General features: G+C 35.2%; 1 protein-coding gene across 1 annotated transcript in view; it reads right to left on the reverse strand.

The window, feature by feature from the left end:
• Positions 1 to 916: 916 nt before the first annotated feature.
• COL21A1 (collagen type XXI alpha 1 chain) overlaps positions 917 to 27,148 on the reverse strand; it is a 94,608-nt gene continuing 68,376 nt past the window's right edge. Inside the window, exons 18-30 of the mRNA XM_086744329.1 lie at positions 25,687 to 25,731; positions 25,275 to 25,328; positions 17,015 to 17,068; positions 15,663 to 15,716; positions 15,078 to 15,149; positions 11,837 to 11,872; positions 11,121 to 11,165; positions 9,022 to 9,054; positions 5,341 to 5,487; positions 5,190 to 5,244; positions 4,694 to 4,894; positions 3,119 to 3,196; positions 917 to 2,341 (exon numbers count right to left, since the gene is read on the reverse strand). Of these exons, the coding sequence (XP_086600455.1) occupies positions 2,154 to 2,341; positions 3,119 to 3,196; positions 4,694 to 4,894; positions 5,190 to 5,244; positions 5,341 to 5,487; positions 9,022 to 9,054; positions 11,121 to 11,165; positions 11,837 to 11,872; positions 15,078 to 15,149; positions 15,663 to 15,716; positions 17,015 to 17,068; positions 25,275 to 25,328; positions 25,687 to 25,731 (1,062 nt within the window). The 3' untranslated portion in view covers positions 917 to 2,153. The remainder of the gene's footprint in view (positions 2,342 to 3,118; positions 3,197 to 4,693; positions 4,895 to 5,189; positions 5,245 to 5,340; positions 5,488 to 9,021; positions 9,055 to 11,120; positions 11,166 to 11,836; positions 11,873 to 15,077; positions 15,150 to 15,662; positions 15,717 to 17,014; positions 17,069 to 25,274; positions 25,329 to 25,686; positions 25,732 to 27,148) is intronic.

Here is a 27,148-nt window from a genome sequence, read left to right on the forward strand (position 1 = left end):
AAAGGATCCAAACAGCTCAGCAGTTAAGACAATCAGATACATACAGCTTCAAATTTCCTCCTTTTGCAGATGAAGGGTTTGAAGTTTGTTTTAAATTCAGTGAAGCCTCTTAATTATTTAGTTTTCTCTCTTTTATTTGCATAGACAAAAAAAAAAATTAAGATGCAGTTGACATGGGGCGAGCAGTGGACATTGTCTACTTGGCTTTCTCCAAGGCTTTTGATACAGTTTCCCACAGCCTCCTCCTAGGGAAACTCATGTGTCATGGTCTAGACAAGTGGTCTGTGCAGTGGGTGGGGAAGTGGCTGACAGGCCGGACCCGGAGGGTGGTGGTAAATGGCTCCTTTACCAACCGGCAACCTGTCACAAGTGGGGTCCTTCAGGGACTGATATTGGGCCCAACACTGTTTAATACCTTCATAAGTGATCTGGATGATGGGATCAAGTCTACCCTGATGAAGTTTGCCAATGATACCAAACTGAGTGGGGAAGTGGATGCTTCAGAAGGGGGAGCCACTCTGCAGGAAGAGCTGGATAGGCTAGAATGTTTTAAGAATCATCTTGGAGACTTTTAGACTACATTTTACGAGATGCTCATGATTGCAGTCCACAATAACCAAGACTGTGGTTTGGCTAAGCTACTCACTGCAAGCACTCTTCTACAGGCTTGCAGCTCTGGGTGGGCAACAGCCACTGGGAACAGTGCAGCTGGCTGCTCTGGCGCTCCTTGCCCTGTAAGCAGCGGGAGCCCAGCGGAAAGGTGCTGCTCCCAGGCATGGTGCTTTCTGCAGAAGAAATGGAAGGACACTATGGAAAAAAAGTGCAATGGCAAAGTGGAACCATCCCTCCAGGTATTACAGGCATCACTCTTTTCTGCGACACAGGCGACTCTTGCAATTGTTCATCAAACTATCACCAGTTCTTTACAAAATTTTATTTTACCTTGAATGTCAAGCATATTACCAATCTCTGATAGTAGGACAACAGAAAAACAACACATTAGAAAAAGCCACTTGTAAAGCATTGGTTAAGTTCAATACAAGACTCTGCCTTAATTTAAGAAAGAGATTTTAAATTCTTATGGGAACTGTGCCTTTGCCCTTTATATAAAAGCAAGCAGTACACCTCATTAGCAAAGCATACAATGAAAATTACACATAGCTTGCTTAAAATGAAAAAGGAAACAGCATAACAAACATTGCAGCTAGTCAGCCAGCAGTTAGACCTCTCCTTGTAAACCTGCTTCTTCAATTTAGCAACTGCAGTCCTTGGGGAGCAAAGAGTATATAACTTAATTCTGCAGAATTGTTACACTGGGCTTATGCAAACATTTTTTAACTTTTATTTTTGTCACATCACAGCTACAAGGCAGCTATACCATTTTTTTTTGTTCTTTTTTATTTTTTTAATGCTATTTTCATATCATTTGAATCATCCACATGGAACCTTTTGAACTTTGTCGCTGACAGTACCATCTTCAATAAAACCTTGCACCTCTTGAACCAGTAGTTCTACCCTTGCATTTCACCTTGGTTTTAAGCAAATAGTTGCATGGCAAAATAAGTGAAATTACTTCCGTAATAAGTCCAGATATTTCTCTTACTTTATAAAAATCTGAGATAAGCTTTCCCTCACAGAACACTTGGAGCTATGACATATGAAATGTACAGAAGCCAATGAGATTCACACACATATGAAGTCAAACACAGACACGTTCTTTCAAAATCAAATACTGTGTATGTCAGCTGCATGTGAAAAATTTCACAGTAATTTATACCTGACCAATACCATTTAAGGCCTAATCCTGCTCCCAGTGGCATCTCCAGCAATTTTGCAAAGGACTTCAGTGGTAACAGGAGTATGACAGGACACTTAAATATTAAATATCAAATATTATTGTTCATCTTATTCCTATTAAAACTTATTATCTCTTTAAAACACTTGATATTCAATCAATGGAAGTTATAAAAAAAACTATTAGAGTTTCTTTTCTAAAGGAACATATAACCTTTGGGATCATTATTTATAATGTTTATAATGTCACAGGTACTTTTGTTCCTGCTTATGGTTTTATTGCTGGTCACCTTCCTGAGACTTGAAAGACCATAAAAGACAAGCACCATATCTATTCCTCTAAATTATTGTATCACAAATTAATAATTTGGTCCCTTTCTAAATGGATCTCTCCCCACAATTACGCTAAAACATAGTGATGGGTCACAAATTCCAGGGGGTCCAACTGGTCCCGGCATTCCCGGACTGCCACGATCTCCATCTTTACCAGGCTGCCCACGCTCTCCAGGAGGTCCTTCCTTACTCATACCCGGGGGACCTTCAGGACCTTAACGACACACATGCAATAAACAAATAAATTATAGACCATTTTTATTAAAATGAAAACAAGAGCAAGTATGGAACCACAAGCCCCCTACTCTTTAGTAAAGTATACAGATAAAGAAAACATTTTCTGAAAAAGACACTTCTAATCACAAACTACTTTTATGTTTATATAAAAAACATGATATCTTAAGGTTTATATAAACAACACAATACCCTAAGATTTTTTTAAAAGCACATGAAAAACACTTTAAATAAAAAAAAAAACTTTTAAGAGGAAGTATAAAAATCTACTTTAGTACACTGTTATATTTTTTCATATAACCTGAAACCATCATGGCATGAATCAGATTCCTCCTATTTCTATTAATTTATCTGGCTTTGGATCAGGCCCTACTATCTCTTCCAAATGCTCAGTTTTGCATTTTGCGTTAATACTTTGCTTTTGGGAATAAGATTTTCCTTCACTAAGCAATGCTTACAAGTCACATAATTGTATCAGGGCTTAGTCTTCAAATAATGGCTGACTTCACCATCCATCTGTCAAGAAACAACAGTCTCAGGTACTAATCTCTACAAGACTTATATTAAATAATGTATTATATGACGATTTAAAAGGTATGAAAGAGACAGGCATTAGCCAGAAAACATATATGGTAATTAAGATGTGTAAAAACTATCTAAGTTTTTCCAAATTATATCAACATTTTTTCTAAACCACCTTTTTTTCTTAAAAAATTATTAGCATGCACTGAAACTGCACAGCTGAAGCATCCCTCACCTGGAGGTCCTGGGGGGCCCTGGATCCCAGGAACCCCAATTCCTTGATTGCCTTTTGCACCATTTTTCCCTGGCAGTCCTGTGAATTAGCAAACAAATAGATATATTTGTACACTACGAATATTTTCATCCGATGAATTAAGAAGTCAGCATTTGATAATTATTGAAGAAAAAACATAATAGTTGAAAAGCAAATAATGGAACGTAAAATAAGCATTTCCCTGTAACCTGCACAGTGTAACTAGGTTCTAAATTATCTTAATTTCTACCAAATTAAGAGCTGATGTAGCACCTGTTAAGCAGACAGCCACTATAAGCTGAGGGAACAAATGATGGACAATTAAAACATTTGCTAATTGCCTTTCCATTGGCAAAGTTTTTAAGAAGTTGTATGAAGGAAGTGTAAGGTATTCACCACAGTCCCTGTGGAATATAAAATATATAGACAATTTCCACAACATATGGCAGAATTAAATCTCCACCAAAGAAATATTGAGAGGGGCAAAATAGATGCTCTCTTACACTAGTACAACCCAGTAAATTCAGTTTCTTCATAGAAACAGATATTTGTTTTTCCAGCGCTTACAAAATAGCCAGAACTGTTAGTGTCAGCTCTAGAGGAAAAATGCACATTCTCCTATTGTAGATGAAATTATAAAAGCACTACAGACAAATCATCATTACATTCAAAATTAATGTAATGTGTTAGGTCACAGTTAATAAATCACAAAGAAAGTAAATATTTACCAACCATTTACCTGCCTACCCGCGGCACATTACTAGTTAGCTGCATTTCGTACAGCTTTACTACTATTTTGATGCTATAGGAAAAACAGGCACTGCTGGGACCAGTTACCGAATTAGGGACTTCACCCAGTCTCTTGGTCTAGTTCCAAAGTATGTATATGCATACCTAACTTAAAGTTTGCAAATACGTCACAGAAATCAGTTGGAATGTTTGGGTGGATGACTAACCTGAAAGCATAAACCTTAGCTTGCCTAAAAAGAAACCAGAATGTTTAAGAAAAGCATAAAGAAAGGAGTAAAAATTCTTATGAGATAAAAAGAAAAAAAAAAAAGGAGAAAACTCCAGGAAATCAGAGGGAGTATAAAGGTTGTCGCATGCCAAAAATCAGCCTACAGGATAGCAGATAGTAAGAAGTCAGTGAATAAATACTGCTCTTTAAAACAGCAGAAACAAAAAAGTTTGGCAGAAAAGAAACCAGAAAATATGGAAATACACTGAAATCCATGTCTAAGCATATTTGATGTAAAAAACTTATCTAAATGCAGTTAAAAACATTGACATGAGACTAAGAACTTTCTGAAAAGATCAAAACAAAGTTTGACTATAGTAGAACTGAACACTAGCTATCTTGTTGCTTTCTTGTACTTTCTCTTCTTCTGACGTGTTCTTTGTAAGTGGTAAAACATTCACATTGCACCATGTCCTCAGTCACTTTGTGATACAAACCCAGCTATTCCCTTCCTCCACCTTGCACTAACGTCATGCAAAACTAGAAGGAGAAAACAAAGTCATAAAGGCCATTAGCACCGTGACACATGCACACAGTACCTCTAGTTCCACGAGCCCCAGGGCGACCCGGAATGCCTGTCAGCCCTGGAATGCCATCGTTTCCTGGTAAACCAGGAAAACCTCTCGGGCCTTCAGGGCCTCTTGGACCTGGTGGTCCTGGAAGTCCCGGGGAAGCGCTTTGAGATTGACAGTGGTTACAGTTTTGTAGCCTTCCACTCTGGAGGATGGCAGGCAACTGGGCTAGGAGAATTCAAACAAAAAATTGCTTAGAGTGTTGTAACAATAAAATACAAAAATATTGCCCCCTAGTCACTCATACAAAAACTGTTTCCTCTCTTTAGAGAATATGATACCTTTAGGAAACAAGTTGATAAAGTATTGAATCTGTGGTGTGGAAATATGTTTCCACACCTGTAGGAAAACAAGTGATAAGTCAGCAATATCAATCTTGCTTTCAAGAAACCATCTTTATAATTATCAGGAAACTTCTTTAGCACTTTAAACAAGGAAAGAACAGTAGAAGCTTTCAACTTACTTCTTAATACATCTGAACACACCTGTCGAATAAATTCTTCTGAAAAATCTCGTGCCTGAATGGAAAAGAGAACAGTTAAAAAAACCAGAGCATGCATTTGTTTGGGGTTTTTAAAGTACCCAAAATGACAAGTTTGAGGTCCTATACATACAGGTTTTCCATCTGATCCAGGTGGTCCTGGGGGTCCTCTATCTCCTGGCTGACCTCTGAGACCAGGAGGTCCAATCAAACCCTGGACACCGGCTTCTCCTTTTTGCCCATTGATGCCTCGAATGCCTGGATCTCCTTTCTCACCTTTCTGGAATGAAAACCAACGAAAAGCCAATCGTATCTTTACAAACTTTTTGGAAGCTAGGTAGCACAAAGCAAACATATTCTGAGAAAACGGTCACTGATGATCTTCATAAAATGAATATAAGTTGTCACTGAAAATTAACTCGATACTGATAATAGCTATTTTACTAAAATGTACTGAAGTTTTCAGATTCTCTAGTAACTGTTTCAGATACAATTATTTACCAAATATAAATAGAAATAAATTATTTTTTTTTAACTTTAAGGACTCATTTTACTTACTAAATAATATAAAACAAAAATAGTCTTCCTATTAATGTATGGAAGGAAAGGCTTTATTCACTTTTTCATGAGAATTAGATAGTTCATTGCATCGCATTAAAATCCTTAAAAGGCTGGAAAAATTAGAAGTGAAATTCTGGTATCACTGATGTTCTTGGCAAATTTACTATAATAATTAAAACTTTTGCTCTATGTCTGCAGTGTACAAGACAAGTGTATAAGGAAAAAAATCATTTGATTTCAGTTAGGGCTTTTTTTGTTGTTTTTTTCTGACTTCATTTATTCTGCATATGATTGATAACAACTGTAGTCCATTTGCTTCATTGGAAAAGGTTAAAATAATACTGGAAAATATTTTGATATATCTTCATCAAAGCAATGGTTCTTCTAGGTATGAAATCACTTACTGCAATAGTTCATATGGAACTCCTTCCCTATGTTGGAGCCAACAAAATATCAGTACAACATAATGCCCAAGATTAAAGTTAGCATACTACGTTTGCTCCCTGATGAGTTTTTTCCTTACATTTTCACACAGCTTCTGCATAATGCCATTAGTTGCTTCAAAATTTTCTTTCATTCTTTCCAACTATTTTAGATAGAATTATGGGAACAAGGCAGCAGGATTATATTCATTACAAAATTTATTGGAGCAAATAATGCAAGTTTAAGAAGCACTCAGGCATACAATCTTCACAGACTTACACTGAATTTTAAATTATGGTATTTATATTACTTTGTATCATTCTACATAGTACTTACCAAAATTCTTTACATTTGAAAAATTCAGAACTTTCTGGCCTGGTCTGAATTAGTAACAATGCCCAGAGTTCTCCACATGAATTATTACAGGGTAGCAAGCTTCAAATTCAGTATCGGCTTACTCAGTTTCACGCAGACAGCTAGCCACTAAAATAAGGCAGGTAGTTTTTCCTCTTAAAAACAGAGGAATGATACAAAATATGACAGATGTCAGTCAAATGCCTAAGAGTATTGCTGGAAATATGGTCCACCAGCAAGATGCCATGCATGAACTGAACAGCAGTCCATACCTTCTTCCCACTACAAAAGTTATACGCTAATTCAGAACTGGCTTTTTCCAAGGTTGTAATTGTATTTATTTTCTTGATGTTGTCAACTTGAATGTTGTAGTCATACAGAATTGATACTCTTAGTTACACCTTGTAGATTTGTACTTATTCATTTCTATTACATAATAACAAATGGCTTTTTTTTTCATTCAACAGCGTCCGTAAGGCTCAGAGATAAACATGTGGAGCATATATAACTGCCTGTGGCTATACTAGAAGCTGTATGTGCTGGGATCTAAAAATCATGCTGTTCTTGTAGCTAGAAGTTTTTTGTTTTAATTTTAATTACTTTTACAGCTATGGATTATGCTTACAGAAAGGACATCTGACTTGCAAGTTGATTTATTTGGACTAAATGTCAAAAGGGCTACGAAGCATTAAGAACCAGTGAAATATTTGGAAAATGGCATCAATTGTAGGAAAACATTACAGGCAAGAAGCCAGTAGGAAAACATTACAGGCAAGAAGCCAGTATAAAAACACCAGCACAAAACATTGGAAGCATCAGCACAACTGCCTGCAGAACTTGCCAAAAAGCAAATGAAACTGCTGAGGGAACAGTTTCTGCAGTATATCTTGGTCTTGTAATGCTCAGCCACATCCCATGTGTGGCCCCGTTTGCAGACCCTTGCTATTGACAAAGAAAATTTTAAAAAGGAAAAGAACTCAATAAGTGCTGAGAATTACAGACTGAAGAAACTTTTACTTGAGGAGTCAGAATCTAACAAAAGACAATATATTTTATGAAAATAGAAAATAAGCTAATTTTATAGGTCTGATAAGTAAACACAATAACATCATCGTATCTCAGCTTATAGTGAGAATATTATTAAAAAGGATTTTTCTGAATAAATATATTATTACCATGATTTACAAAATATTTAAAGTTCAATAGTATACAAGGAATATTTTACCAATTTTGGCAAAGATTTGTCAAAACACCTATAAGCAAAAGTATTTCATAGAACCACAGCAGCATATAAGGCAATTTGTATGTTTAAATACATTAAATTATTTAATTATCAAAATTGAGCTTCCAGCGAATATGTCCAGATGCAGAATTATAAAGAATGAAGAATTATGTTAATGGGACAGTGTGTACCTTGATTTTACTAAATATTTGAATAAATAAAAAATAACTAACAAAGTTAATCATTTAAATACCAATTTTTTAAACAACATGGAACACAAAGATTAAAACATCTGGCCATAAATATATCTACATTAGCCAAACACAAGGAGAAAAAAATAGGACTTCTAAAAATATTCTGTAGAGCAATAAATGCATTTTCTGATAGACCAAGAGCAGCTCAAGCAGGCTTCCCCTTAGGCCCCTAAAGTTTCAGGTTGAGTTGAATTATTCCTGTATAAACTTAGTAGTAGAAAGAATCCTGCCCTGCATTTTCTGAGTCAGTCTCAAAGACAGAATCTTCTAAAAAAAAAATCTTTGTAAAAGCTTCGCTATATTCCTTTTCATTAGCTTTATAATAAAGGCACACAAAGAAGTCTCACTGGTGAAGGTTAAAACACACAAGACAAACAGTTCAGCTGTGGAAGTCCTTACCATAGACTTTCATGGAAGCTGCAAGTACAGTATTATCAGCACGGCTCAAAAGGAATTAGGCAAATTGACATTAAATACAACGGTCTTCATCCCTAATTTGTTAACTGAAAAAATGAGCAAAGATATACAAGAAAGATCTTTTTTTTGTGTATCCTATTTCTTATTTTGTATCTTTACCTGCTGTTATTGGCTGCTGCTGAACAATATGGATAATTTTGATCAAGTATTCTGCATTCTTTTATAAATATATTTTTATTTTTAAATAAACTTAGAAACTCTAGGGGTTTTTTTCTTTAATTATTTGTTTTCTTCAGCCAGCTCCTTCTCGATTGTTTTGTTTGTTTGTTTAATTCTCTTAAAGGATTTACTTGGCTTTAATTATTTTTTTTTAATCTTTCATTTAATTAAATATATATTTCACTATGTCTCTTTTTAACTAATACTTCTTTCTTATCTGATCGTTCTTAACTCATTTATCTTCTGTTTCTTATAGAGATGTGCATACAGAAATTACTGTAAACACATGTTTTACAGACCACATAAATTGCAGAAACAAATGGAGTAATTTTTAATACTATATTTGTGACTACAAAATACTTACTTCTCCTCGTTCTCCATTCAATCCTCCTACTCCCTTTAGGAATTAATATGAAAAAAAAAATAAAAAGCAAGTTAAGCCAAATTACTTGGAATAAAAAAAATAATATTTTTTGTCCTTTGTTTTCAATAATTAATCAGAAATATCAATTTCTAAAGATTCTGTGATTGCTATTTGTTTTTAAACTGCATACAAGGATGAAAAATGTGTGTCATGGTGAACTAGCACTTTAGTAATACCTTTAATATCATATACCAAAAGGATAAGTTTGGAATACATCATACATACTATAAACAAATAGACATAACATAGATATATAGACAAAACCTTATCCACTCTACAAAAGAAATAAAATTTTATGTTCTAGGAAATTCCTGATACTACCTGCTTAATACTATCTTACTAGACAGAAATCAAGTTCACAGCCTTTGAAATACAAACTCAGTTTGTAAGCCAGATTTTGCATGTTGGCAAATGATTTTGGTGTCATTTCTGCCAAATGTTTCAATGGTGTTCTTGATTATTAAGTTCCATGACAAGATGGCACTTCAGTGTAGGCTTTTTCACTTTTCTGATATACTCTCATAAACAAGAGAATCTGCACTGTGTCTTTGAGAAGTCTTGGAGGCTTGAGAAACCTTGGAAGGACCTAGTGCTGTCTACCAGAAGTATGTGCATGACTGATTTTTTGGTTGCAGACCAAACTAGATAAGCATGGGAAACAATTTTAGTCCAAGCCTGTACTATTTTCTCAACTATGTCCAAAAAAAAAAAAAAAAAAAAGGCAAGAAACAGCAATTCAGTTGCATCATTCTATCTGAAAAGAAATAATATTTTCTTTCACTATTACTTTATTTTACCTTATGATTAAAAAAATATATGAAAAATTTGTCTATTATTTGCAAAAGTGAAAACTAGAAAGATTAATTTCTAAAATATTAGAGTAGGACATTACATTTGGTTAAAAACAATGATCAGCCTTTTGGTTTAAACAATTTATTTTCAAAAATATCTGCGCAGCTTTACTACTAGACTCTTGTCAACTTACACACCCCTTGGAGTGATAAAACTAGGCTAACATACAATCTAGATCTCCTGCCCATGCTCCACTGGAATCAGCTCCTTCTGGCTAGACAGGCAGCTGTAGCGATGTCGTAATTCTGAAAAAAGCAACTTGGACTTCCTTCCAAGTCTAGTTTTAGATATGTACCTCTAACAAATGCTTCTCTGTTTAGACACAACATAGATTATGTAGTTAACAAGTATTTATAAACACTAACAGTTATTTTCTGTGGTATAACAAGATAGCCAACTATGACACAATCAGAATACACTGGTCCAAAGTTAAAGAGAAACAACTGGATCTCACTGATTTGCAGCTGAAACAGGAAACATCTGTAATTTATGAGCAGAGAAGATGTCAATAATGACTCTGCGTCTAGTCTAGGAGGTAATGAACTACATGAAGGTCTAACATGGTACACGCAAAATCTTAACATCTCAAGCACAACTCTTACAACCTTTACACAAAAGCCATTTTCATGAAAATTTTCCAAAAATAAGGATTTAATAAAATAATCCAGAAAAAAAAATGTACTTCCTGTCTGTTTCTCAAGATACAATATCCCAGAAACACAGAACATGTAGGTTGGAAGGGACCTCCATGGGTTCAGCTTCCTTTTCAGAACAGATCCAGATAGAGCAGGCTACTCAACACCCTGTCCAGTTAGGTTTTGCCACAATCTCTGTGAGCAGCCTGCTCCAGTGTTTGACTATCCCCAAAGCAAAATGCTTTTCCCATATAACAAATTGGGATTTCCTGTGTTCCAACTCAGGTCCATTTCCTCCCACCCTTACACTGTGCACAGCTAAGAACAGTGTGGAGGAAAGTGTGGTTCCCTCCATCTTCTCTATATATGTTGTATTTGTTATTTTAAAAATACCAAAAATTGCTTAAAAGGTAATTTTTATAACTATGTAATAATGTTATACATAAATATATTTCACTTGATACAAAGAACTATCCATGTTGATGGAAGTAGTCTTAAGAAACAAATATGAATCATGGCTGTCTTGAACGAGGACCACTATTTTAACAGTACCTGTAAGCCTGGATTTCCTTGTCTTCCTTTTTCTCCTTTCAGTCCCTTCAGAAAAGAAGCACATTTTTAAAAACACACATTTATCTGTGAGATGTAATTAAACTATCAGAAATAACACCAAGGGGTAAACCCTAAAATCTCATCCTAAACTAGGTCTGATCAATCTGAAAAGTTACTCTTCAAAAGTTTAGAGCAGAAATCATGCAGCAGGATACAATTTCTGCTAGGAACACAGAGAAGCCAAGTTAGGATCTGCGTAGTGACATGATACTCTTCTTTTTCTTGTAGGTATTTCCATGACTTTTACATAACAAGGAGGAAAATCCCACTTGTTATGATATAGAAGGTAGGCAGAGGCCAGATGGCATTACTTTGACTATGAGCATTTATGTGATCCCACAGTGCCCGGGGCAGGCAGGGACAGAAGCCATCCCGGGACACAGCAGCACAATCCACATCCCCAAGCCCACACCATTGCTATGACCCCACAGCTCTGCAACAAATGTCAATAGCCTGCTCAGCCCCAGAAACGCAGCTGGAAATTCATACTGGGCATACTGAGCAGTTTTCCTTGAAGAAGAGTTAGGGCTCACTGCTTCTGTTCTTCAAGTAAACCTTCTGTGGAGCTTGATCTTAAAAAAACCTCCTGAAATAACACCTAAGACTTGTATTAATAGTGCTGGCAGGTGATTTCACTAGAAACAAAGATGATATACCTGGATACCACTTTCACCTGGGCTTCCTTTGTCCCCCTGTAAAATATTAGAAGAAAAGTCCCCGTTGTAACATGATTCATCTCAAAGGCATGCAGTCTGTGTTTTAATTTAACACAGTAAATACAAAAGAAGCTTCTAATAGCTTTTATTTATGCTGAATGAAAACAAATCACTTTATCCCCATGTACACAAACACTGAAAAAAAGTACAGAAAGTTATACTAAGAAGGGAATCTATCACAGAAAGAACTATCAAAAAGAAAAGTGGTTACCCATATACAAATTTAAAATTAAAAAATACAATATAACAAGGTGGTACATCCAGCAGGATTTTATCCACTCAGTGTATGGGAGTGGGGAGGTTGTCGGCAGGGTCAGGGGCAGTATTTCTGACGGGTTAAATTTCCTCTAACTGCTAACCACTAAGTGGTTAAATAAGTATAAATAATTTCTGTAACACTTACTATAAACCCACTGAATGCAGAAGTTACACACAAAAGAAAAGAAAAAAAAAAGAAAAAAGAAAGGAAAAAAGCAATACCAAAGAAATTTTTTAATCAGAAAAAAAAAATTACATTTAATCAAAACAGTGTAAAGACTAAGTTTCACTTCTACCCACTTCTTTTGACTTTCATTGAAATGTTTATAGTCATTGACAATCAGATAGTGCAAATAGTACTTAAAAGGCAGATATCTAGGTTTATCAAGTTGTCTGAACATCATCTAATTGACATTGGAGAGAAGCAGGCACCTCTTGAGAATTATTCATGCCAATTAACGATAGAGGTATAAAATACGCACTCCCAGAAGGTGCCTATCTCTATTCACTGACTGAAAAGGAAACTTAAAGTTACGGGAGATGGCTCCTGCCCTAACTCTGACCTCTTAAATCAGTGTGACTGTTTCGATAGACATGAATCAAAATGTTGGGCTGAGAACACAGCAACTCATTAAACATAAGACAGATCTAGGGGGTGTGTGCAAAACTGCATTTAATAAAGAAAAGAATTAGGATGGAATTTCTTGAATCTGTTTTGCCAGTTTTCTTCTAAGAGCCAAACGTGTGTGTCTAGTTGTTTTTTGAAAATGAAAATGTTTAGTTAAATGTTAAACAGTAGTAAAGAACAGATTTTGGCCAAGGCAAATATTTTCCTGATCAAAAATCCCAGAACATAAGAGGGTATTTATGCCAGCTGTATTTGGTTGTATGCTACTTGAATGTAAAATATTTGGTTTGGTTTCAAGTTTTAAAATAAGCTATAGCTGAAAGGCTTCACTTTTACTGTGAGATGCCCAAACTGCCCATTTTTCCTGAGTAATTCATACTTGTGACTTGTTTGTCATACTTATGATTTGTAATTCCAGTTAACCAGCAATATATATTCTGACTTGCATCCTCATATAAAATGAATAACTTGTGCAAAAGCTTCTTCAGATTAAAATTTAGAGAGATTCCATAAATTTTAACAACATTTCCCTCCTTGTCTTGGTACATGTACCTTAATGACCCTCAGACCCTCTGATACTGAAACTGAATGTATGGTGATAATGAAACTAATTAAACTATTGTTTTGACACTGACTCAACTTAAGTCACTCTTCCATTGGGCTTCAGTACATTTTGAAAGACTAAGCCAGGAAATCCTTTTCCTTATGTCTAGTCTAAATCTACTCTGAAATTCTCCTGAAATAATCTTATTGAAGATTACAGTGAATATTTTTCCTCAGCTCTTGCAAATAAACCTGTAGTGTTTTCTTCACATGAATTTGCCTAATAGTATATGTAAACTATAAATTCCTGCTCTTTCTCTGTTACTTGGTTAAGTTACATTGAAGAAAGGTGCTGTCCTGAAAAAAAAAAAACATCATCTAGAAAACACAACTCAAGTTATTTGTAGTTACCCACACGGCAGGAAGAGTAATGATTTTCAATTACTTCTAATTTTCAGATTCTTAAATCCCATTCTATAGACAAAGTATAGCTGAATTTTCCTCAAAAGACTCAGTTCACACTCCACTAAGTTTTGTGAGTTCCAGTAAGATAAAAATAAGTCAGCATTTCAAAACAAAAAATATCCTAGGGTCCTAGGGGCTTTCCAGCTTCCAGTCAAACAAAAAGTTCTGCTGTATTGGTTGAGATGAAAGCGAGAGGTTTCAACCACACAGAAGATTTTCAGTAGAATGCTATCATCTTATAGAAGAAAATCTCTAGGAAAGCATTTAATATAATGTTAATTACAGCTTTAAGTTATGCAAAAAACTGTGTTCCTGACCTTCAAAACATGCCAAAGAGCAATATTGCTATAATCTTTTCAACATGGGCCCCCTTAAAGACATGTGACTGTCAGAAAATCCTACATGCCTACACTTCAAAAATACGGATGACTACCCAGGTAAGTCAAACATAAGTATGAAATTTTACCACGTGTTCACAAAAAAAGTTCTTCACCAATGAAGAATTTCAGCACAACCGTGTCTACAGGAGTGTTTGATAGATGCAAGGCTGCACCAAGAGAAGGTGAGATCCCTGAATGAGTGATCTTTATGAGAACTCAGTATGCAAGAGGAATAAACATAGGCTCATCTGAAAAGAAGAAATAATTTCAAACCTGTACAGTAGAAGTAGGATCCATCTAACCTAATTTTTCCCATCCAAAATGTCAACATTTAATTTAGCTAACTGTCTAGGCTTCAGCTACAGTCAAAGAAAGGTGTAGAGATGTGAATTAATGACTCCCCACATAGCTCAGACTCTCTCAGCTAGATATGGAGAGAATTCGGACAGCTTGGTTAGATCAGGTAACTTTAACGGTGAAGGCTAACTGAGCTGAATCTGTCGCCACTGCCTCGAGTTAATTGCTCCAGTTCTTACAGGAGCTCCACAAAATACTTTGTACAATAGACTCTATAAATGTAGCACTTGCTATAAGATAGAAGATTAAGTAAATACAAAATTATGGATCATACTGTTATGTACTCTAACTTGTAATGGAGATTTCACTAATGTAGCATTTTATGTTAACAGTTTCTCCATTTTGCCCATTCTCTCTTCCATATGAAAAATGTGGGTTTTTTTTAAATTATTTTTTTTATCTAAAGAATGGGCCTTCTAAAATATACCAACTATTCTCTAACAGTGATGATGTATTTAGAAAAAGGATTTCCTTTAATAACGATCATTTACAAGAAAAGCACTTCAAATAAAAGATGCAATTAACATAAAACTGGAAAAAAAATACTTACCTTTATACCCTGGGTACCAGGAATGCCTGGGTAGCCTGGTTCACCTGGAGCACCTGGTACTCCTAGATCTCCCTGAGTAATATAATAGCTCTGTGTCAGTGAGGCGCTGTGTGTAAAAACATACATTGCACATTTTCTCAAGGTCACATGATATGCTTTGGCTATGATATTTTGAAATTTTAATACTGATGATGATTGAAATTTCTGGAGAATTTGTGAAGGGATGTTGAATACAGAGAAGCTACAAAAGGGACTCCTAATTCTTAACCTCAGTTTTCCAGTATCTATCTTTTTTAATTGCCTTTTAACAGAGTTGATGTTATTTTTTCAAAATTACACAAATAAAACTATCTGAAGTAATGGCAATATTTTCATGAATAGCTGACTTACATTGCCTAAAATCTTGCATAAAATTAGTAAAAATAAGCCATCAAATTGATTCTGATGCAATTTCATGTTAACTACTGTTTTACTTTTAAACAAACTGCTTTGTAACTAATCATGTAAAATCAGGAAAAATCAGTAAAACATGGAAAAGTACATCAATCTCTTCTTTAATAAGAATACTTTTAGATTCAGATTTACCTTGGCTCCTGATGATCCTGGTTTCCCCTGTATTCCAGGTTCGCCTTTATCACCCTATATAATAATGAGTGTGGTTCATACATCAGTATGTTTTGTCACATGTGGTATGACTAATAAACATAAACAGACACTGCTGGGAAATTGGCTCTTAAAAATCGGCAGAGGTAGTGACTGAAAGGCTGAAGTTCTGCTTCTTTACAGGAAGCTTGAAGTTTCAGCTTTCTCTCAGGGAAGATGAAATACTGATGACAAAATATGATCAGCTCACCTGTCCCCTCCCCACATGTCTAATATCCCTTGCCCAGTCATACCATGTTTGTGTGTACTGACTCCACATTTCTACCATCTTATTTAATAAAACTCTGAGAATCTTCAGACCTGTCTAAGCCAAAATATTTATTTACGTTTTTGTTCTTATTGTAGCCAATGGAATTAGGTATACATTCAGCACAAGGATTTTAATGAAAATCTAATAATTATTTATTACTTCATGATGCTGTTCTGTAAGAATAAGCTTATTAAGAATCATTCTGTAAGAATCAGCTTACATTCCAAATGAGAGAAAAATATAGAAAACAAAAGCATTTTTCACAAATGCAAATAAAGCTAATTTTTAGTTACTTCATAGGTATTCAACCTTCTTGATGATAGCAAACATTGACCACTTTAAAAAGATTACCTTCAGTATACAATTTTAAATAAATACATATGTACTTTTGGATCTAAAATAATGTATGGGTGGAAATGGAGGTAAGTGTAAATACAAAGTTCAGGAAATGAATTCTATATTCCTAAATATTTTCTAGGACATACATGCTTACTGGCCAAAACTCATCTTGGATTAAAGTAAAAGGTTACACTAACAGATCTGAATTTCTAGTATCTGTTTTAGTTTCTGAAGAGCATGGGTCAAATTAATTCTTGCTGTAGCTTCAGTGCAATCAATAAAGCTACAACTGAAATAAATTTGGCTCCTTGAGTGGAAAAAGCAGCATGTAACATTATTTAACACAATTAAATTATAAATAAATGTAATATGGGCAGATAGTTCTGATGTATACTGAGAATTATCTGGCTCCCAGCATTGCAGAACATTTTCCAGGACTGTGAAGCTGAAACAGTCTCATGACCATTTCTGCAACTGTTCCAAACCTCATGGGATGACAGGCACCACTTACTGAGCTATATTAAGCTCCCTTGAGACTGAACTATCATATAAGGTAATGTAAGGAAAATCATATAGCTACTCAACAATATTCAACATACAAAAAAATTAGCTGCAAAATCCTCTGATTTGTTATCTATAAAGCAGTTGTTATCAAAGTCACAACCAAATTAGCTCAAACACTTACCTTAGGCCCAGGAGCTCCAGGCAGACCAAACGAGCCTTCTGGTCCCATCAAACCCTATTTATTTGTGAAAAAGGCAGAGACAGAGGAATAATGAGTTTAGTATAGTGTATTATTAGTATTAGTATTATATATCTATAGTGAAATAAATAAGACAGGAAATATAAAGTGTTTCATCATATTACTATACAGACTGTATCTCTGATACAGCACGGTGCATTACTTAGACCTTCTATGGCCTAAGGAAGGGCTACTATGCAATGGAAAAAACACAGGAAAAAAGCACAGCATTGTAATTAAATACTCCTGAGAGAAAAAACTTTGCAACTCAAAACCCTATCTGTGTGATCCAGTCTTTAATATATCTATAATATGACCTTAGCGATAATTGAAATTTACAAGGGCTTCTTAGTTTTCATTTAGGGTTCCCAAAACCAGCAAAAGTATACATGGCATTTAATAATTCTCTTCCCTCTTTCTGACTGTATGTCAGTCAAAGGTTGCCATGCCTTGACTCCTTTTGGAGATTGATCGGAAGCCATTAACCTTGGTGCCACACTTTTGCATCTTCTGCAGAATCTTCAGGATTGAACTGTTCATTCAGGAACCCAATAGCTTCTGCCATTTCAGATCATGAGACTTCAGCATGTGTATAAAGCCGGAGCATTGCCAAAAAAGTCCCTTGGACTCCTCTCACGGAAATATGTTGATAGAGGCATGTTTAGATACCTTTGTTCCATACATAAAATAAACCATCAAATGGCTGGCTTTCTTGACTTATGTTTAAAGCTACTCTCAAGTATATATTAGAAAATAAATATTTTTTTAAACTCATACTTTCCAGGAAGGAATTCCCATTCATAGTATTTTCCACATCTGGTATTAACATATGACTTTCTCACCATTTCATCTCCCTTCTTTTTGACTCTAGAACTGCATGCATCAATAAAACCAATATATTACTATTATATTTTTATCTGGACTTGCATATATACTCTGAAATATGATCTGCTATAAGAGTGTACTTAAGACAGCATAAAATAAAAGTGTAATAATGCAGAAACTCAAACAATTAAATAAGGTCTGGAAATCTAACTTGTCAGCAATTAAGTTTTATAAATTATTCTAATTTATAGTATTTTCAAAAACTACTGTTATTATTGTTGTTTAATATTTGCTTTCATTTAGATAAAAACAACCATCTTCTATTTAGTACTAACTGTTATGAACTATTCAGTTCTGTGATATTATCTCAGACCTCCTTCAAAAGTTACATGTGATGAAAAATCAGTGTATGTCTACAGTAATTGTTACACAGATTGTAATCCAGTTTTGCCAAAAAAAAAAATTATTAACTTTCTTTGCGAAAACTAAAAGGATGGCTTGCAAATGCAAGAGAAAATTCAGAATATTTGGAACAAGAAGTAATTCTTTGCAGCCAGTGTTTGCAGCATTTCATCAATTTTTTGCTATTTCACCTGTGCTTACTGTTAACTGAGGCAGCACAGATTAACTCAGCTTTCTTTCCTGCTGTGTTGTAAAAAAGTACTGATCACCAGAACTTTCCATCAATAAACATAGGAACTTGCTCTTTAGGCAATAGACACAGGTCTAAACTTGACAAGAGCACAACATGAGTAACTTTGCCGTCAATGTTCCTCAGTCTCAAACTTTTCCCATTCAGTCAATTGCAAATGAAAAAAATCTTATATTAAACTTAAATTTCTCTAAAATAACTAATAATATCATACATCAAATCATTTCCAGTACTTTCTGGAACTCTGAAGATTAGATTTACTTGTTCTTACTTACACAGCAAATCAGTCACCTTACCAAAGATGATGCAGTTAATCTAGTGTAATCTATTATTGGTTAAATAAAGGTTTACTATACCCTATGCCATTTCTTTCATAATTTTGGAATAGAAATTACCAATTCCTCTCCAACTGCAGTAAAGTTTCTAAGGTCTGCTTGCACTCATAACCTAAGAGACAATGTATTCCCATTAATAATTTGCTTATGGCCTATGTTCAGTGCCAGTTTCGTTACAGCAAGCGTACGAAAATATTAGTTTGGTTTTGGAACCCAATCTTGATTATATTAAGACTGTCTTAATACACTTGCACATCAGTACTTCTTCATTTTTTTCTCTTTATTTACATAGCAAAACAAGGTTTTATTAGTTTTCATTTCACTGTAAGGCTTAATTCAATTTGGCTGTTTTAAATCAAAGTTAATGCTATCTATTCATCTCACTTCTGAAATACAGCTCTCCTCATTGTGTGATCTTTTTTGCATTCCTTGAAGGCTACCTTCCTTTTCCAAAAAACATTGTGAAATCATTATTTTCTTCTCCTCAGATTCCTGTTGTTTGTTCATTACTAGCACATTAATCAGTAGAGAAAAGCAAGCATAAGTTTGGGGAGGGATAGTGGGAAGGATGAGCAATGTGACTGAGGGATTTCTGGCTCCTTTAATATTGCAACCTCAGTGTAGCCCTGCGTTTCAAGTCATGTAAGACGCTAAGAGCGTATCCACTACCGACTTCACATTAGATCACTTCTAGTTTATGCCCACACCATTCCTTGGATTACAGAAGTGGTAAATGTTTATCACAAGTATTATACGAAGTAGAAATACTATGTGTACAAAAAAGCTTTTTTTTTTTAATTAGATGTGTGTATATATCCACATTGTCCTACAAACATACTAGAGAAGGCAAACCAGAAAATACATTTAGTATAACTAAAGGTCAGGCATACATCTGCAGGAAAGGGAGACATAAAACCTGGTTATCCTGGCTTCTTTTCCTGTGCTTTCATTACTGGGCCATATTTAATGTATTTCATTAAAAAAAATTACAGGAAGACGACTACATGAAGTCAGTACGCTGCAAGAAGAAAATTTTCAGATACAAGAAGAAAACTTTCAGCTGCAATATAGAAAAAGCTTGAGAACATAATCTGAAAACTACGGCATGTAAAATCAAAAGAGAAGAGCATGTCCTGAATGAAAATAATAGTCTTCCAGCACCTCAAGGAGGCCTACAAGAAAGATGGGGAGAGGCTGTTCAGCAGGGCCTGTTGTGATAGGACGAGGAGTAATGGTTTTAAAATAGAGGAAGGTAGATTTAGATTGGATATTAAGGAAAAATTTTTTACAATGCGAGTTGTAGAACACTGGAACAGGTTGTCCAGAGAGGTGGTGGAAGCCCCATCCCTGGAAACGTTCAAGGCCAGGCTGGATGAGGCTCTGAGCAACCTGATCTACTTGGGGATGTCCCTGCTCCTTGCAGGGGGGTTGGACTAGATGACCTTTGAAGGTCCCTTCCAATTCTAACCATTCTATGATTCTAACATAAAGAACAATTCAAGGACATAAAATATAGCGTTACTCTCCCATTTTCCAGAGCTGATGCTATTCATGTAGCAGATAAATTAATAAATTACTGATGCTGCCAATGTAATAGAGACAGTTGTTAATGAAGAACTTGTTACTGAAGAATTTTCCCAAGGTATTAATAGACTATAGACCATTCACAAGCTTTCCATCTGTATTTTCTGGAACAAACATATTCAGTGTGACTAATACAAGGAAAATCCCACTATCTTTTGTGGTTGAAATTCCCTAATGCCATATCACGTATTCAAATATTCCATGCATCAATTTCCTACTTATTTTATCAGATGACAAAAGATACATTAAATGAGTTGACAGGAAACATGAATAAATTTAAATTATTTTCAAGTGTATCAAGAACCAGATGTTATTTATCGAAATAAAATTTGAAAAACACTTGGTAGGTGAGTTATTTGCATAAATACATACACTTTGGAATCCCACAAGGCTTTATTATAGCTGGTGATACAGTCTCCCCTCTGGCTTTTTGTTTAACTTTTCTCAGAAAGAAATGGAGAAAAAATTTCCAGCAAAAAGCAATAAAAATTATTAGAGGCACAGGTGAGAGACCAAATGTGCATATGTTAACTCAGAAAAGGGACATTTGAACTTCCAGTTCAAGTGATGTTTCATCCAAATTTGATCTAAACAACTGCAATAACTGGTCGTCAAGGAAATGTATTCTTTCCAGAGAAGGACTTTCTGTGGCTGAAAAAGTCCTTTAAGTTCATGAAAAGAAAATTAACCACTCCCTTTATACAAAAGGGCTTCTGACAGCTGTAATGTAGTGGTCATGCCTGTGGTAGAGCCAGGAAAGAAAGAGCTGCAGGATGGATGCATGGTAGCTGCATATTGTGCAGGAAATTCTGAATGTAGGAGGTGACAGAGTAGTCCAGAATTTGTAAAACCCAAAACTGGGTTCAATCTTTCTCTCCAACCAGGACTGCATTGGTTTTAATTGATCATATATTTTATTAAGAACTGTGAGTACAGAAAAAGAAGTGAGCTCTTCAATACATTTAGAGATATTTGTATGTCTATATATAATCTTTGTAATCTGAAAACCAGGAAAGGACTCAGATTTAGATAAGTCTCAGGCCAAGTACATGGTCCATCTAGCCAGGCAGGCATATATTGCTCTTATTACCAGGAGTAATTGGAGAAGAACAGGCTCTTTCTAGAAATAAAAAGCAATCCTGCATCCACATGCATTGTAACTGGAGCATACATTCTTCTCTAAATCCTTTATCGTCAGGTCTGTCGGGAGAAGAGCACGGGACTCCTCACCACAAAGCTCTGAAAATCCACAAATCAAAACTGTCTTAGCTGGCCAGATGTAGGCAAAATCTGGTAAACTGCATATGACTGTCTTTTGGCGATCCTTAGACAACCATGGAAAAGGTATAAAGCATTATCTCTCTTCGTGACTTCAAAACTGTTGAACTCTAAAGGAAAGCAGACTACTTCCAGCTGAAAGCAAAAGAGATCAAATTTTGGAAAACCCCATTCATTAAAATGATGTCAAGAACAAATTACCCACTCCTGATTCAATATTCTAAGGTGAATGAGAATGTCTGACATCATGTTCAAGACTCATATGTGACTCAGATATCTGACAAAACAATTGGAATATCTTCCCAGAAAAGAATTGTTTCATTACTTTGCTTGGAGATGAAAACTATCACGTTTTCAGTCATTATTTGATTATAGTGAGCCCTTAACCTGGGCTCCCCATAAACAAACTCCTCCTAAAGCTCTGAATTCCAATATGTCAATGTGTGTTTTCTTTTTCTCTGGAGAAAAAAAGACTCCAGGATTTGGGTACCCTTTCTGGCTCAGGAGGGAAACATGCATCAGTCACAATCTGGACAGAGAAGTGCCATACCTTGAGCACTAGTACATAAATGACCCTTAGGCCAGTAGTCACCTTCATACTCAAGACGGTCAGTTTAGCACGCAGCAACAAGTAGTTACGCAAGACTGCATGTACAAAGATGGGCAGACATATGCGTTACTAACATCCATCCAAACAAAGATTCTCTTTAGAATGGGGAAGGATGCAGCGGGATGTAAGCCCCAAATAATTCTGGTATCAGGTGTGGCTTTACGTACTGTAGAAGAAGGTAACCTTAACTAGGATTCTAGAGAGATTCAGCAAGAAAGACAGGATTAAAAAGTCCACACTGATATCCTTGGCATCCTCTTTCTTCAAGGTTCCTGTCACCCACCCAAATGAGGCACAAGCTACCACAATAACCTGGGTAAACAACACTAGAGTCACTGAGTGTAGAAAACAAAGGTCTCTGAAGAGTAGAAAGTGACACTAAGATAAGCTTAGCAGTGTGACAATGGGCATCCCAATGACTGAGGGATGAACATCAAGCTCTTTTTAGAGAGCCACTGTCTATCCTATATTTGACCCTACAGATATAAGTATGGATTTTTTTAAGTTCAGAATGAGTGCTCTCCCTTTCTTCTACTTTTAACACTACAATGTGGCATCTGAAACCCCTTTGTCTTTAGGAATGGATGTAACCCAGCCTGGTGGCTGGATGTCAAGAGGAAATTCACTAATGATGAAGCATTTTTTATAGGGAAAGATCTTGAAAAGAAATGAGGGAGATAAACTGAGAGACAGACAAGTTATGAAATGGAACAATGTAATCTATTAACAATTGCCAGAATTCAAGAACCTATAGCAATGTTCTCTCATCTGTTGCCAAAATACTAAGAGGCTTAATGTCATGGCAAGGGTAGCAGAGAGAACAGTTTACAGCTTTCACCCATAATTTCCACACTTCAAGTATGCTGCTAGGCTAAAAACTTACATTTGCTATAGCCTTGTCTTTGCTGGTGATAGAAGGAATACCGCAACTTCTAACCATAGCTTCTTCATTCAGGAATAAAATGATCACTACCATTTGTATCTACAATGCAGGCATCATTATCTAAGCTTCTCAGACTCTTCTTCCGTTTCATGAATGCCATCTGCTTACTTCTAATGATTTTTCTGAATCTCTGTCCAGAGTATCTCCTTCCTGCTGCTATTCAAATCCCTCAGCTTTGTCCAGATAATTTCATTTACTACTTCCTTTTATCCTTCCATTTCAGAAAGAATTAATTAGAAAAAGAATTAATGCTCTGAGATTAATTTTTGTAAAAAGTGCTTATATATTAGTCTCTTACTTATCAAAGCAATGCTATCAAAGCATTTATAAGAATCTGATACTTCTTGGTTCAGATATTAGAAAACTGATCACTACTGTTATCAAAATCAAAATCACAGAGTTGGACTCAGTGATTACTTATCTTCAAATGCATTTTCCAAGGTAAAGAAATTGAGCAGTATCTTACAGTTTCTTACATAATCATATTTGTCCGCAGTAATAACACTACAGAAATGCTGAAATTTCCCAATTAAACATTTTCACTGAACTGCTTTCTTGGCTTCCTGAGAGACTGAAGTTTCTTCTGTTTGGACTGGGCATGGACAAACCCATTACATGCACAACACATAGTGAATCTCCAGATGAGGCAACAAGGGAAGAAAAAAGCAAGCAATGTTCTTCCCATTGTTGTCATACGTTAAAACATTTGCATATGTCATTCAGCTACGAATCAAGAATTGTTATCTAATTTTTTTCCCCCAAAAGTGTTACTAATTCTGTAGCCTGAATATAACTGCATAAAATCTCTTATGCTACCATATGGCTATATACACTAAGAATTAACAACAATCTTATTCGAAAGTTAAAACTTTTTAGTCATTTAGTGCTCCATTTTCCACAGAAATAATAACATCTGTCTTAATTCTGTACTTAATTCTCTATAGTATTTACTTCATTCTAGCAGTAATAGCCTATATTGATCTGCTTCAAGTCAAACTCAGGGTGAAACATAGGTTCTTTAAATAAATAACAAGTCACAGTAAACAGCTTATTTATGACTTTAAGTCATGTATCTCTCAGGAAAGTCAGTCAGAAGCATTTTAGTCAGCAAAGAAGATAAAATATCTCAAGCACAAAATGAAAACTGCAAAAAGACATGTTAACAGTGAGAATTATTAATAATGGAACCATATAAACATTGCTGAACTTTACAACAGAAAAGATAGTTCTTTTTTACGGCAACATATGTTCAACAAATGATGAAATTCCTGATTAATGAAAGATCTCTAGCTAGTTTTAAGCAGCTGTCCCTTTTGCCTTTAAAATTTCCATTTTTTAAAGTCTATATATACATGTGCCAACTTTCAGAACAAGTACTTTACTACTGTGAAAGGATTATACTAAATACTAAAGGATTATAAAGAACACAGAAATCACCCTTCTCAGACAATAACAAAGATGTGGTAAGCTGGACTCTTCAAAAAGAATGAATTATTTTCAGTTTCCTGCATTTTGAAATAAAAATCTCTCTTTAAGCCATTTGGGAATTCAGTGATCTCAGTTAGTCTCACAGTCTTTGTCAAAAGAGCACTATCAAAAAAGTATCCTGAAATTCATCTTCAGAAATCTATCACACACCATGACAATATTTAACTTGGTCTTAACTTTCAAAATAAATTTACTTGAGTACTTTTCAAAGTTAATTTAAAGTTCATTAATTCAGAGGCTAAATTCGGACTAATGTGTTTGCTGGATTTGTTTATCAAACGTGCAGTCAGGAAATTATAAATTTTAAAAGAAAAGTGAGGATATAATATTTTGGGGGCAGCTCAGAGATTAGACTTAGTCTGATTATATTTGCCAATCTGAAAATACTAGGTTGCTATTGTATTTGCCATTGCTTGTTTGCTTATTACAAGTAGAGAATGATAGTATCAGAGTGACTTGTTCATAATAATACCATTTTGCAAACTTACAGTGTCCCCTGGTGACCCTTTTGCTCCTGGTTGACCCGGTGGTCCAATTTCACCCTGTATTTTTCACATAAAGAGATTAATTCTGTGATTAACATATGTACAGGTAACAAATTTGTTAAATATTCTTTAATTATGTGGATTTATTTAGTTAGGAATATATCTCAAAGTATTATGAAATTAACTTTGTTACTTTTAAATTATTAATTCCTTCTGGAATAGTTGAAATAAAACCTAATGAGAGATGTTCAAACATGCCACAAAGAACTTGGAGCATGTGTGCATTCATTTGCAGCATGATTTGACGTCCTGAAACCCCACCATGAAAACTCTCCTCTGAGCACAGACTGAACCTTTACTTTGGAATGGGTATATATGCACAGGTTTTAACTGCGTTTTGAACTATTCATAATACCTTTTGTCCTTTCGCTCCTTGATTTCCAGGGATTCCAGGAATTCCCTGAGGGAGAAAAAGAAAACCTTTTTAAATATACGGAACAGTTTCTCCAAAAAAAACCCCTTGCCTCTACTTCATGTGCTCATAAATTTGCCACATGATTGGGGTTCAAAATGTCGGCAGGAAATAGAAAATTTAAAAACACGTAAAAGAAAAGAGCTTCAGCTGGAATCATGCAAACTATTTCATCTGGGGATACAATGAAACACTGATGTTCAGTTGCTCCCCAGTGCTTTCGTGCCAGGAGTCCATGTCTGCCACTGGGCAGGCTCACATGCTCCTGGTTGCCCACCAGGCTGCAATGCTTCACTGAAAACCCTGACTGACACAAGGAGAGAAATAACTTTTCATAAGATTTCCTACATAAGATAGAGCAAAAGTCCTGGTCAACAGGACCATGAGTATGACAAATCCTATTTTCCCATTTGAAATATAGTGATTGTAACAGAACACAAGAGATAACTATAATTATAATTGATGTATGCTAGGTTCCACCTCCATAAATACTTGAACAGCTCTGTCATTTCCCAGCACCGTTGCTCATTTAGCTGTACGGTATATTTCAGTTTTCTTGCAATGACCACTTAATTGAACATAATTCAGTTTTGAAACAAAACTCCACATATATTTAAAACTGTAATCTACATTCAGTTAACCTATTTTTTATCTCAAGTAAAACTATTCAAATTTATTGTATAGATACTGTTCTAACTTGTACCATCATTAATCTGCAGCAAGAATTTGGCTTACAGACTTTACATTTTAATCTAATATTGAAATTAACATGCTGCAGTGAAAACAAGAGGACTGTCTGAGACACCACCAAACAAATGCATTTTGTGGAGAAAAAAAAAAAAATAACATGAATGTAACAACCAGGAATAACCTGATAGTTTCCATATGGATTACATCTGTGCAATGGTGGCTTGGAAAAGACAGTTCCATTGTTTTGCAGTTTACACCCAGCTTCTAGTTAATAATGACCCCATCAAGCAGAAACAGTTCATTGGTCAATGGCACATGAGTTAACAATGACATCCTGAGCATTTTACAGGTCATCAAAATTCCAATGTCCCTATCATTAAAAGAAGAGATCAAATAATATAATAAAAAGAACAGGAAAACAATGTCTCATTCTGAGAGTTCTACTCACATTGCGTAACATAACTCTTCTTGCTAAACTTTTGTCCAAAACCATCTTACATCTTTTGCACAAATAAATAGATGGGAAATAGGGCATATTTATCGCCGCATTTAGGAACCTCCAGACCTGTCCCTGAGTTCTCGGTATAATTATTTAACAGTTAATTTCTGTAGCTGTAAAATATAAAACTAAACTACAAATATCTGTACCTGTAATACAAAACAGAATTTCATATATGCTGAAAAAAACTCCTACTATGAAGCAGCCTTCTCGTAC

This window comes from Chlamydotis macqueenii, chromosome 3 (assembly GCF_036417535.1).
Source record: "Chlamydotis macqueenii isolate bChlMac1 chromosome 3, bChlMac1.mat, whole genome shotgun sequence".
NCBI lineage: Eukaryota > Metazoa > Chordata > Aves > Otidiformes > Otididae > Chlamydotis > Chlamydotis macqueenii.